This window comes from Anastrepha obliqua, chromosome 1, assembly GCF_027943255.1.
Source record: "Anastrepha obliqua isolate idAnaObli1 chromosome 1, idAnaObli1_1.0, whole genome shotgun sequence".
NCBI lineage: Eukaryota > Metazoa > Arthropoda > Insecta > Diptera > Tephritidae > Anastrepha > Anastrepha obliqua.
The window spans coordinates 31,592,685-31,607,098 of NC_072892.1; the positions used below are offsets into that span (position 1 = coordinate 31,592,685).

At 39.1% G+C, this 14,414-nt stretch overlaps 2 protein-coding genes across 2 annotated transcripts in view; one reads left to right on the forward strand and one right to left on the reverse strand.

The window, feature by feature from the left end:
• Positions 1–5,938, reverse strand: part of LOC129253063 (dopamine receptor 2) — a 31,501-nt gene extending 25,563 nt beyond the window's left edge. Inside the window, exon 1 of the mRNA XM_054891302.1 lies at positions 5,239–5,938. Within this exon, the coding sequence (XP_054747277.1) occupies positions 5,239–5,938 (700 nt within the window). The remainder of the gene's footprint in view (positions 1–5,238) is intronic.
• A 5,823-nt stretch (positions 5,939–11,761) lies between these two features.
• Positions 11,762–13,446, forward strand: LOC129245831 (uncharacterized). Its single transcript, XM_054884286.1, has 2 exons — positions 11,762–12,001; positions 12,508–13,446. Exons 1-2 carry the CDS (start codon positions 11,762–11,764, stop codon positions 13,444–13,446), a joined length of 1,179 nt encoding a protein of 392 aa, XP_054740261.1.
• The last annotated feature ends 968 nt before the right edge of the window (positions 13,447–14,414 follow it).

Here is a 14,414-nt window from a genome sequence, read left to right on the forward strand (position 1 = left end):
TAGTAGATTACTTGTGTTTCTTTATTCATTGTTTTGTCTTGGCGGTATAAGACACGACCTTGAAGTATTAAAAGTTTATGAATGGAATATGAAATTCGAGCTTTTGCTTTAAGTAGCCCTTGCCAGCGATTTGATTGGGATGCCGCCCTTTCATTTCATATACGAGCACAAGCTGACAGTTTAGCGGAGCAAAGGACTGAAGCTGAAGCACTAAATGGGCCATCGGCATTTGAATTGCTGCTCTGCAACATGAAACCACTTTGTAGTGATGTAGTGATGATGGAGTGCTCTCATTTGGCATTTGAACTTAGTGCTAAGTTGATTGATGGGTCACAAAGTTGTCACAGATGGAGGTCACAGAGTTTTTAATTTTCCTTAAAGGTTGCACCTTTCCGTTTAAACAACCTTGCTGTTGTTGTTGGCTAACGAAATCTTCTATTTACGTATTTTGCTTAAAGACTTGTACAAAAGGAAATGTATAAAATAATATAATGTATATAATAATAACCTAGACAGACATCCTTTTTTTCTAAATAAGAAATATTTACCGCTTTAATTAGTTACAGAGCTAGGACATATTGACAAGTTTTATCCATTCATTTCCTTCTTGTTTAAATCTTATAATTTTTTTCTTGAAAATATAACCCATTTTCCTACAAAAACTATATAAAATTAATTTTCAAATTTTGTGCAAATTAAAAAAAAAAATAACAAATTCTTATCAGAAGTTCACATTATTTAAATAAGAATTTTACGAAAATTTTTGAGTTTGTGGCTTTGTGACCCACTAAATTTTCATATAACAAAGTGCAAGTTTTAAGTGCCTCAAAAATGGCACTGATTTTTAATAATTTTTTCGCTAATAATTTTCTCCATATAACAACTGCTCGACATTTATTTTATATGAAAGAAAGCACCAGCAACAAAACAAAATGCTTAAAAATCAAAGCGAATTTTAAGCTAATTGAAACTTGCACTTTGTTATTTCAAAACTCAATGAGCTATCAAACTGCATACTCAAAAATTTTCTTAAGATTCTTATTTAAAAAATGTGAAAATGTGAACTTTTGTTGAAAATTTGTAGGAGAATAAACTACATTTTCATAAAAAATAATTGAAATTAAATCATCAATAAATAACTTGTCAAAACTTATCAATGAGTTCTTGCGTTACAGTTATTTAACGCAGTGCATTCATTGCATATTCCGCAATACTCTGCGCTCGTAGATACTAAACAGCACTTCGATGCTGGACGGAGAGTAAAGGACCCGATATAAGCCGCTATAAAACTGAACTAATGCTCATTATAAAGAACCAAGGCTTCCTATGATCTCCTGTTATTCAGGATTCATGGAAAGCAATTACCATTCCCGTCTTCCATAACCTTGTTGATTCCATGCCGAAACATATGGTTCAGATTTAAACAATCGAGGATTCTCAATAAAGTACTAAATAATTCATAAGTGGAAATAAATTTTAAGTAATAAGTCCCAGTCAAACGAAGAAGAGCTTAGGTGGAAGGAAACAAAGGGTTGAGACTGATAATAGCGCACCCGATACATAAAAAACAAAAAAAAACAAGAATAAATAATTCGCGCATGCACTTCTGTTAGTTGTTCGGCCGAGCTCCTCCTCCTATTTGTGGTGTGCGTTTTGATGTTTTTTTCATGTTTTTTTTCAGAGTGACAAATGTTGATGTTTTTTTTTCAGAGTGACAAATGATTTTTTATGAGAAGCTTTTTCATGGCATAATACAGTCAGAGGAAATATACCTACGTTCCCGTTACATCCCAGCCGTTATATTAAAATGAACCAGCACTAAGAGGTGTAAACTGAATGCCCAACAATCTCCATCGCGCAAATTGGACAGAAAAGCAACAACTTGACCGTAAGGGGAAATGTAAATGGCTGATCCCGGTTGCCTACTCTGGACATGCGATGAACTCGATCATCCGGTCCGACTCGGAAATCGGTATATGGAACCATTGGTTGCCTAGAGGCTTCAGAGGGAAATAGAAGCGATTTCCTTAAAATTAATTTACTGACTGAAATCATGCATGATTTCATAACTAACTTCAAAATGTATATCTCCTCCATACCTAAAGTTTCACCTTCAATCTTTCATTAAATGGATCAGTGTGGAAATAATTATTTTGTCAGCTCTTTCAAGGTCCATCCCGTTTTCTCTTCTTTCACAGCTTTTTGTTTCTTTGGTCCATCTGGCTCGCTTGCTGTGGTCAATGCAGAATTCTCTTTCAGGTATACGGTTCATACTTTCTTGGCCACAATAGATAATATAAATTCAAATAATTTTTTACATTTTTTCAAGTTATTTATATATTTAAAATAAATAAGGCTTTGGATAACCTAAGTGCCGAATAACTTTGATGGGCTGTCTCGAGTGTAGTCTAACAAAGCGATAAAAAATGGGAGCGAAATGTGGCACTTAAAGCAAGAATCGGTGAGAAAACTACAGCTACTACTACTACATTTGTATTTGTTATTACGATATTTGGTGGCCACAAACCATTTATAACCAACGTCTGTGGCAATTAACCAAACAGAAACCAATTGAAAAGGAAATGATGCGCAGAAAGAGCAAATGGAAAAGGGCACACGCTGCGCAAAGGCCCGGACGAAATAGCTCATTCAGCTTTGTAGTGAAGTCCACAAGGCGCCAATAATAGCGGCAGCCCTAAATTGACTAGAAGAAGGTGTATTAATAAGGAGATCAGCAAATCAGTCAAAGAACACAAAAAAATGTAGCAAGAAACCGTTATTTGTGGAAATCTTTTGTGGATAGACTAAGTTCTTAATTACGACGTGGATTGCAATATTGGAAGATGCCAATATTGATAATAATATGAGGCCAAGATTTCCGACACAATTTATTGCCTTCCGACAAACCTTTTCATCCTCTTCTTCTTTATCTTCCTGTATATTTTATATATGTCGCATAATCCTCAGTTCTTTCTTTGCCCAGCAAAGTATCGATGGCCGCTTTTAATGATCTTCAGACAGTTTTTTCGTGAACGTTTAATGCATTCTCAAGGAACACAGCTTTACTAAACTTCCGAAAGTCGCAACCATAGTGCAAGCCCAATTAGTTTGCTATCTTGGCAGCCTTTAAACTTATGTCTCAAATACCAAGAAAGCTTACGTACAATATTAATATTTAACTTACACATACATACATATATTTATACAATCTCAACTATTCTGTTCAACAACTATTTCCTTTGATTTAAAGCTATAAGGCATTGAGAATAAAAGCTACTTGAGATGCTTCATTGAACCCACACAAAGAATGATGCAGCACAGCTGTCAAGCTGAAAATCGGTTTAGAATTGTCTATGGTCAACTGTTCTGTATTGAATATTCATTTCACGCTTCAAGTGCTAAAAGATTACACTGTACGAAAAAATTTAACTTTTTACAAAATAAGCAAAAAATACGGGAGATTTGAAAGTTTACTTCCTTCTCTGAAGTGCCAAAGATTCCATCGCTTTGCACATTCTTTGGGTAAATCGGCACAGAAAACAATGGGATACTTAGATTTTAGATCTATGATGTGGTCGGGAGTTTAATGCAAAAAATAACAAGGAACATTTTTGTGCAATATTTTAAGGAAAATGAGTCAAAAATACCCATAACAGTGGTATATAACGGGTTAAAATGTACTACAAAAATATTTGCCATAAAATTCTACTATAAGTCTCTTAATAAATCAAAGCGCAAAATTGAACTCAAATGCCAGAAATAAGTCGAAACGGAAAATGTGTTTAAGGGTTAATTTCGTTTAATTTAAGTTTCTAATTAAAGGGTGGTTAAATTTCAAGGGCCGATATTGAATGTGAACCACAACTAAACGTCAACGACACCGTTTGACTTCTTTCTTTGGGGTTATTTGAAAACAAAGGTGGACGTCGATAAGCCAGCAACAATTCAAGAGCGAAAGGATGAGATAATTCGGCACATTAATGGCATAGAACCTCAATTATGCCTCAGCGTCATCGAAAATTTGGACCATCGGATGGAGGTGTGCCGCCCAGGCCGTGACGGCCATTTGGCCGATATTTTGTTCCATACGTAATTGAGCCATACCAATAATATCATAATAAAGAGAAGTAACAATAATTTCCTAAAAAAATTCGATTTTATTCAAAATCAACACCGGCACTTAAAACTTAACCACCCTTTATAAAAGGTAATGAAGCGGCCACCGTAGTCGAGTGAGCTTATGCATGCGTAGGTTCATACTCTTCCTTTTCCAGATCTCTTAAGATTCATCAATGAATCCAAAATGTTCACGAAAGAGTAACCTCAAACCAATTTTTCCGTCTTAACCCAGATATTGTATCTCTCCTGTCTCTTTTTTACTTCCATGTAATCTATTCGGGTGTAGTACTATGGTCTTCTTGACTGAGTGCTTGTACTTGTCTGACCTCCAAAACTCTAATCTTATCTAATCTACCATTCGGTACGATATGGGCTCGAAACCGGCTCTGGTCGTTCGGAGGCGGTATGGAACTATAGGTTCCTATATTTGTGGGGAAGATCATCAAGATGCGCAACACAAATTGGAGGAGGACCTTCGCCAAATACCTAACGAAGTATGAGCCCACCATATACACGCTGAAGTTGTGAACTTAATTCGTATGCTGAAAGTGATATACGAGGGTCGTTTGAAAAGTCCGTGCAAAGTCAGAGAGATGGCACTATTGGCGCGTACCGAGATTATGTTTAGTTAGTAGCATCTCTTGGAAGAACACACGCCAAGTTTCAGCCATATCGGACAATTTCTTTGTGCTTGGCATTCGTTTGAATCGAGGAAGTCGAGTGATTTTCCTTTTCCATCGCGACAACGCAACAGCTCACTCCTCAGCAGTTGTGGTCGCAAAATTAATGGGTATAGGGTTCCAGCTCGTTGCACATTCTCCTTCTCTTCAGACTTGGCTCCCAAGGACTACATTTGTCCCACAATTTGAAGAGATAACTGGCGGGAAAACAATTTTATTCAAACGACCAGGTGATTGCAGAAAGCAAAGGCTATTTTTCAGACGTGGACCAATCCTATTATTCGGAAGTGATCAACAAACTAGAACAGTGTTGGACGATGTGTATAAGCATAAAAGAAACTATGACGAAAAATTAAAAGAACAATAAGACGGGCTTTGGGTGGATTTTTCAAATGACCCTCGTTCATACCTTTACTGAGTTATCAATATTATCACTTACCGATCAAATGAACGGCTACCGCTGGCGGCATCACAAATATCCCCACCAGTAAATCAGCTACGGCCAAACTCATCACAAAACAGTTCGTGACCGTCTTTAGGCGGCGCGTTGTTATAACGGCCAATATGACGAGCGTGTTGCCAATGATGGTGACCACAATGAATGTGCTGAAGACAGCAATTAGACAAATGCCCTGCCACGACAGCATTAAATCGTAAAAACGCACCCATTCCTCGTCCGCATCGATGGCAGTCGTAATGTTATTCGTGGTATTGGCCATAAGCAACGATGGCGGAATGTGAATGATGTTGCTGGGCGGCGTTGCGTTGTCACTGACAGCTGTTGTCAACAACAATGAGCGATTGATGACATCCAATTCGGTGTCACCATACACGAGTGAACTGTTCGATCTCGAATAAGTTGAATCTACAGCAGCTATGGAAGTGCGTGACTGCGACTCTGACCCATTGTTGCTATTTTCTATTTGATTATTGTTATTGTTGGCGCTGTAATACATCCCATATGGCATTTTTAGAGCTGTTTTATTGAAAATTGTATTCCGCACATTTGCTGCTTGAGAACTATTCACACTTTTGTGTGATGAGTTGATGATGCCGGCATTCTTAATTCCAGCTGATATTGTCCAGACGGTGGCGTATAAGTCGTCGTCGGAATTTATAACGGAAGGTCGAACAATCATCATTGAATATCATTGGTGAGCTTTTAAAGCGGTCACTTATCGATTTATCTGCTGTACTGCAGCACTTATTGTAATTGTGAACCGGTTTGCTGATTGAGGCTGAAAGTAAAAGAGGAATCATTAACAATTTCAAATGATTTAAAGATGGAGATCAGCGTGTGCATTGAATAACGGTAGTTATGTTTGTGGGCAATACCGCCAAAAAACAAAAAATCAAAAATGCTTTGGTATTACTTTTAAAAGTGTCAACCGTAGCTGCCAATTATGCGTTTTGAGGAATTTAAATTCTGTAACTTCGCCTTATGGAAAAAATATATTGCGGTAAACAATGATTACTGGAATGAGTGAATGAAATAGCACACAAATGGTGTACTGAATTTTTCGAACGAAATATGAAAAATTACTAAAATTCCTAAACAATGAGAATCTTTAAAGCGGCCATATCTTGCTCCGTCGACTGGAGAAATAATAGTTGTCAGGCTCCCTCAGCTTGATACAGCTGTTGGCTGTTGTTGTCAAATGCGTGACTTTCAACATGGCTTATAATAATGTCCTCCCGGAGGCAATCACCAGGTCGCTAGGTAAACTAGGAGTCGGAACCGAACTTATAAGACTTATCCACACGATGCTTACCGATAGAACGGTCGTGGCAGAATGGGGTGACACCTCTCTCCGCCGGCAAGTGAACAGAGGCACTCCGCAAGGCGGTGTTCTCTCGCCACTACTCTGGGTTGCCGTACTTAACGGTCTGCTGGAGGAGCTGGAGGGGAGGGGCTGTAAGGTGATTGCCTACGCGGATGACGTGGCACTTATTGTCAGAGGCAAGTTTCTAGATACTCTGATGGAACTGATGCAGGGTTATCTGAATCTAGTTATAAATTGGACCGATAAATCCTCTGAAGACGGAGCTCGTCTTATTTACGAGGAAATACAAAATACCAAGAGTGTTTCTCCCTTCAATATCGGGCGCTCCGTTGGTGCTCTCTGACAAGATGAAGTACCTGGGACTCATCCTTGACAGAGGTCTTACATGGAAGCCAAACATTGAGGAGAGAATCAGAAAGACAACAGTCGCCCTGTATGGTTCCAGGGGCGCTATCGGCAAAAGATGGAGTCTCTCGCCTAAAGTCACTTTCTGGCTTTATAAGACAATTATAAAACCAATCTTGCTATACGGAGTCCTTGTCTGGTGGAACTCGCTAGAAAGGATGGTATCAGTTTAGAAACTGGAGAGGGTGCAAAGGTCTGCCCTCATTGGAATCAGTGGGGCTTTCCGTACCACTCCTACTCTAGCGCTTAACGCTATGCTGAATGTGGCGCCCGTGGACATTGTAGGAAAAACTACCGCTGCACGCGCCGCAATCAGATTAAGGTATTCGGGCCATAGGCTAGACTTAAGTTACGGACACTCTAGCATTCTTAAAAACTTTGAGTTCAAAAAGTTCATTCCTATGGTGCTGGACCACTGTACACCCACGCTAGGTCCGAGCGGACCTTTTTCTACTCGCATTCCCTCAAGGGATGAGTGGGCGGGGTGCAACATTCGGCGGCAAGGCATGGCAAACATGTCCACGGATGGCTCGAATGGCAAACATGTCCACGGATGGCTAAATTCGGTAATTACCGTTAAGGAAGTAAATATCTACTCCGATAGCCAATCGGCAATTAGGGCCTTGGGCTCGCTGTTTGTGCGCTCGAGATTGGTCGGTGAATGTCTGGCTTCTCTCTCGATTGCATCCGAATACTGCATCATCAGGCTCATTTGGGTTCCCGGGCACAGCGGCATAGAGGGATGATGAGCTGGCTAGACAGGGAACTTTGGAGACGGTTTCGTCGCGAAATGAGAGAATTGGGGTTCCCCTGAGAACCTGTGGTCTGCTCCTGGAAAGATGGGCCTCGAGTCAACTCAGTGAGCGCTGGGCTAGTGCGCAAACGTGCAAGGTCGCGAGATCCTTCTGGCCACGGGTAGATCGGGGACGCTCAAGGGAACTCCTAAGGCTAACAAAGCCCCAGCTCTCAAATTTGGTGGGCATCCTTACCGGACATTGTCCGTTAGGTGTTCACGCCGTAAGACTTGGGATTGCCTCAAGTCCGTTCTGCAGAAACTGTCTGGAGGACGAGGTGGAATCATCTCAACACCTTCTTCTCAGCTGCCCTGCTCTCGTCTGGCAAAGACATAGAAACTTGGGCTCTCACTTTTTCGCTACGCCTGCGGATAAAGCCGGTGTAGATATCATAAATTTGGTGAAGTTTATTAGTAGCTTGTTACGGCTAACTACGAACGCAAATCAGCCCCCGTCGGCGCCGTCGTAAAAATGTATGGTCATCATCGTTTCTAATCCCAAGGCTCCTTATTCCTTCCCATCTCCTTCCTCCTCTCCCATGTATGGCACCACAACGGACGAATTTCCTAACATTTGTCCAAGTGAGCCCTTTAGCTAGGGCAGCCTAACCTAACCTAACATGACTTATATTTCGGAAGATAGTCGTACATGAAAGGCACTCTACTGAAGTATTGAATAGTACAAATTTCCTTGCAAGATATGATGATAAAAAAAAAGTATTTTATGGGCAGTAGGTGTGGTCGTTTTTGAATAAATAATGGCGTGGGATAATAATAATATTAATAATAAACTGAGATCACTTGGAACTAATGCTTAATACATGGTGGAGTTTAAAACAGAAATATTTGAAATATTTGAAAAATTATCAAACTGTACTCTAGAACATTTCCAGGTCCGCAGGTGGTACACTGAATGGGTTAATATTCTGCATAAAAGCAGAAAAATTTAGCGAAAGGTTCCTAAGATGCCAGATTATTTATTCTTTTATACTTAAAACCACCCGACGACAGTCTCAACGACGGAGATTACACCGGCCGTAGTTTACAAAAAAAAAGTACCCTAGTTGTCAACTTATAACATTTTATACAAGTACGCCGATTTCACTTTTGTTTTATGGAAAAAGAAGAAAGAAACACGGCAGTTGTATAGCAAACGAAGAGAACCCATCAAACGCTCCAGAATCGAGGCCAACAGGTAGATAAGTAGGCTATTCTAAATTTTGTAAACCTTATAAATCGAAGTTTCAATTTCAGTAAAAAATTACAAAATTGAAAAAAAACTTACTTTATAATACAGTTATATCAAGTATACAAATTTTTAACCAGAATTTTAGAAACCCTCTGGATATGCAATTCTATATATTGTCCATTCAGTTCTAGTACACTGAGGTGTAACGTCTTCGATAGGTAGGAAAGTATCATACCTCGAATGGAAGACAACATAATTGCAAAGACTTTTAACTCTCGCACTGTGGGCAGCAGAAAGCACTGATGGCCGCCAAGAAGGCTGATGCGGAAGACGATCTGCGTAGAATGAACCTAACAAGAAGGCAAGCAATGAACTGAAACGTATGGACTGCAATAGTAAAGGAAGCATTGGCTCAGCCCCAAGCTGTACGAATGTCATTCAATAAGTCGCACAAATTCAGAGAAATGGTACTGCTGGCGCATATTGAGATTATGTTTAGTTAGTAGCATCTCTTGGAAGAATACACACCAAGTTTCAGCTAGATTGGTATATTTTTTTGGGTTAGGCACTCGTCTGAATCGAGGAAGTTGAGTGATTTTAAAAAAGGGGCGAAAAAGAATTTCGTGTGTCGAATATCACTCCTCAGTTGTTGTGGTGGTAAAATTAATGGAAATAAGGTTTCAACGCTTTTCACATCCCCCCTATTCTCTTTGGCTCCCTCAGATCTCTCGATCCACTATTTGTTCCACAATTTGAAGAAATGGCTGACGGGAAAAATATTTTATTCAAACGAGCAGGTGATTGCAGAAACGAGTGAGTGCTTTTTCTGACTTGAACAAATCGTATTATTCGGAAGAGATTAACAAACTATAACAACAAACAGCGTTGGACGAAGTGTATACGCCGAAAAGGAGATCATGTCGAAAAATAAAAAGGATTTAGCCGAAGCAATTAAAAGGTTTTTATTTATTGATTAATTGTTCAAACCACCCTCGTAAATGCTATGATGATAGTGATGATGATGAAGGTGCAAGTTTGAAGTAGCTCAACAATCGTGTTGATTTTTAACATTTTTTTTCAAGCGATGCTGTGCATTTTCTTCCATATACTAGACTTCCAAACATGCGCTTGAGTTATACAGGGTGGCACCTCCTCGGACTTGTGAACTAGATAGCTAAATAATACAAACAGATAAGCAATGAGCGCATAAAGCCCAAAATAAAGTTTTCCATCATTCAATATATTTTTTTTTTATTCAGAGACTCCTAACTGCGCTGTTAGATTTCTCAGTGTGCTTTTTAAAGCAATTCTTCAAATTGGCCACTTTCCTTCTCAATGGAAAAAATCGACCATATAATGATCCCGTAGCCAGGAAAAAATAAAGCCAAGGCAGCTTCATACAGACCTATAAGTCTGCTGCCATCTCTCTCCAAACTATTTAAAAAGTTGCTAAAACGAAAACTGACACCACACTGCAGCAAAACAATATTGTTCCAGCTCATCAGTTCGGTTTTCGTGAGAAGCATGGCACAATTGAGCAATTCAATCGTATCAGCTCCGAAATAAGGAATGCTTTTGAACGACGGGAATATTGCTTAGCCATATTTCTTGATGTACAAAATCCAACGCACACTTCCACAAAGCTTACACAAAATATTAGAATCTTATCTTACAAATCGGGTGTTTACGGTAAGATATAAAAACTACCTAACTGATGGAGTCGATATTAAAGCCGGCGTACCACAAGGCAGTGTACTGGGTCCGCTTTTATATGTATTATGCACATCTGACCTTCCAACGAATATTTACCACGTTTGCTGATGGCACTGCAATCCTTTGTCGAAAGATATTCATTGGCTTATCAATTCCCGTTCCGGGCTTAGCCTTGATCACAGAGTCCTTCTATACAATACCATCACAAAGCCAATCTGGACGTATGCGTCACAACTGTGGAGTAATGCAAGTGCCAGCAATATTGCGATTATACAACGAAGACAATCTAAAATATTAAAAATGGTTACTGGAGCCCCGTGGTATATAACTAATATCCATCCATGTTCCATTAGTGGCAGCAGAAATAGCAGTAATCCAACAAAACTACTACCAAAGGCTGAGGCTCCACCCAAATCCATTGGCTCGGTCGCTGTTGCATACCGTCAATTCGTCACGTCTCAGAAGAATTGACCTTTCAACCCTGTGATGCATATTTGAGGCCCCCATAACAAACTTAACCTTTTTTCAAGAAGCTGTAGGTAGGGGAGGTCGGGGTATTCTTGGACACTGGGAATTGTTGGACAGCTCGGTATCTTTCATCCCCGTAACGCTAGAGGTATCAACCAATAGCCATGCACTTATATCGTAATCAGCTCATAAGGCAGTCGACCTGTTTAGACACGCAGATTCAGTGCTGTCAAAGAGTAAAAAAATTCGACACTGTGAAATTTTTTTTGCACTAAGTATTATATTTATTTTGACTGCTGTTTTCAACGTATTAATTCAGGTAAGTATATTTATAATATTCGTGTAACCTTAAATCACCGATGCATAAAGGAACTATGCATGAAGTTTGCATTGTGTTTTTTGTACTATGACATTTTGTAAAAGTAAGCATTCGGGGAATATTGGACACTTTTCTCGGGGGTATTATTGGACACTTAGTTCTTGATGTTTTACAATATAAATTCGTGTGATTGATATGTATAAGTGTTTTTTCATACATAATTTTATCAGGGCTTTTGTTTTTTGTCAATTTCTATTATTATTTTAGACTTATAAAGTTTTCTGTGACAGAATGCCGCGTTATTATGCCAAGAAAGAAAAGACGATTGATTTCGACAATATTTTAGAGGCGATTAAGCTGATGAAATTGCACAAGAACTCCATTCGACAAGCTGCAAAGGCGAAAAACATTCCAAAAAGCACTTTGGCTTGGCACATTTCGAATTTTGACAAGGCAAATATTGACGTTGCTGCTGATAATGTTGATGTGATGAAGAATTTGCTGAAAGAACATTCGACGACCGGCAAAACAGTGAGTTGTGTTAATTTCATTAATTTTTTTTTATTCAATCACAAATAAATTTATTATTATTCATTAATTCATTTATTTTGCTTCATGAAGAAAGCTTTGTTTTCCTTCAAATTATGAATTTTTTAAAAATGCTTCAATCGAATTTTTTTTACATTAATTTATAAGTTGATAGCACAAATCTGTGAAATTTGACTTTTTTTTGTTACAAAAGATTTAGGGCTGATTTTTGCAAGTTTTTACACGTAGAATACGAACCTGATCTTAGAAATGATCCATTACTTCAGAATTTTCTATAATTTCATCTCAGATATCCGAAAAATTTCAATTTTTGTCATTTTCGTAAATTTTTTATATTCATTTCATGAACCGCATTTCATGCGCATTTTAACCCGCAAAAAATCCTAAATATTAAAAATGATCCAATGATAATAAAAATTTTATCTCTATGAGGAAGCAAAATGTTCATGAAATGAACATAATTTTCAGCTTGTTTATTTTTATTTCAGATTTTCAATGCAGAGCAAGAGAGTGTGCTGATGAAATACCTTCTTGACGCCAGCAACATCAACTATGGATTGAGTTTGAAGGAACTGCGAAAACTTGCATATGAATATGCTAATAAGATCGGCATTTCGTATCCGAACTCATGGAATGCCAACAAAGAGGCAAGTACGGATTGGCAATTGGCCTTCATGAAACGTCACCGGAATTTGTCATTACGAACAGCGGAACAAGTGAGTCAGAATCGTGCAAAGTCTTTGAACAAAGAGAATGTCGATGCCTTCTTCAACAATCTGTCGTCTGTGCTCAGTGCCACCCAGTTCGAATCGCATCGAATTTGGAACATGGACGAATGTCCATGGCCGACTGTGCCAACGAAAGTAGTCAAAACAATTGCACCGAAAGGAAAAAAGCGTGTAGGAACATCAAAATCTGCCGAGAGAGGCACAAATGTGACTCTAGCATTGTCCGTTAGCGCGACGGGGCAATCAATTCCGCCGTTTTATCTCTTCCCACGGAACAACATGAAAGAGGTGTACATGACGCATGCAACACTTGGCGCAGTTGGTTTCGCAAATTGTTCTGGGTGGATGACATCTGAAGACTTCATCCGATATATGCAACATTTCATCAAACACACGGGCGCGAATGCGGATTCACCAACTCTTCTGCTTCTCGACAATCGCACGTCACATTTGTCGATTGAGGCCATTGAATTGGCATTGAGGCACGGCATTACCATGATCTCATTCCCACCGCATTGCACGCATCGTATGCAGCCGCTCGATGTTTCGGTATTTGGCCCTTTCAAGAACATGTTCACCATAAAACATGATGCTTGGAAGAAGTCCAACGTAGGCGTGATTTTTGATTTACATCATGTACCACTCATCGTCGACCAATCCTTAGACGTTGCCTTGACGCCAAAAAACATTAAGGCGTGACTTCGAGCGACAGGAATTTTTCCATTCAATCCGCAAGCTTTCAAGGAAATCGACTTTGTTGCTTCGAAGTTGAGTGGCGAAAATGCGTGCGACGATGATGAAGAAGATGTCGATAATCAGCGTCGAATCATTATGTCTGGGGATTCAATATCAACCGCAGCTCATGAAGAAATCACGACATCCGAACCATCGACAAGCACTGCGGTTTCGGTCAAAGACCTCCTCCTTGCATTGACATCGGTAGGTGCGCTGAAACTTAGCACGCCATTTAAGAAGTCAAACCGTGGTCGCAAGCCAATGAAATCGGCCGTCTTGACATCGCCAGAATGTGTAACCGAAATACATACGTGAAAAGGCTAAGAAGAAACAGGAGAGATTATCGGAGAAAGGCGACACACCAGCAGCAAAGAAACGAAAAAGCACACCAGCAACAAAGAAACTAAAAGGCCGTGGAAAACCAAATACTCCTCTGAAGAAAATACCGTCTTCTACTGAAACCGACGATGAGGAAGACATTGATTTCTGCATAATTTGCATGGAAAATATGCCCAAGAAGGAGAACCGCCGAAACACGGCCCATTGCATCGCCTGTGATCGAGGTGTTCACTTGAGTTGCGCCGGAGAGAACCCCAATGCATTTACGTGTGTTCAATGCGGTCCACAATAATATTTCTTGTCAAATTTCAATTTATTTTGTAAATTAAGTCTTATTTTTTCATTTTCATTCTCAAATAAAAATTTTCGAACAATAATTTAAATTTTCTATTAATTTACGAACTGTCCAATAATTCCCCGAGATTTTTGAAAATCGCGAAAATCGATATTTTGCGCTAACTGATATTAACTGTACAATATCATACCATTTGATCAAGTTGTCATACCAAAATGAAGGTTATTTCTCGTACTTTAAAACCAAGTTTTCGCATTTTTAGGAAAAAAATTTTTTTGCGAGTTTTCGTACAAAATGA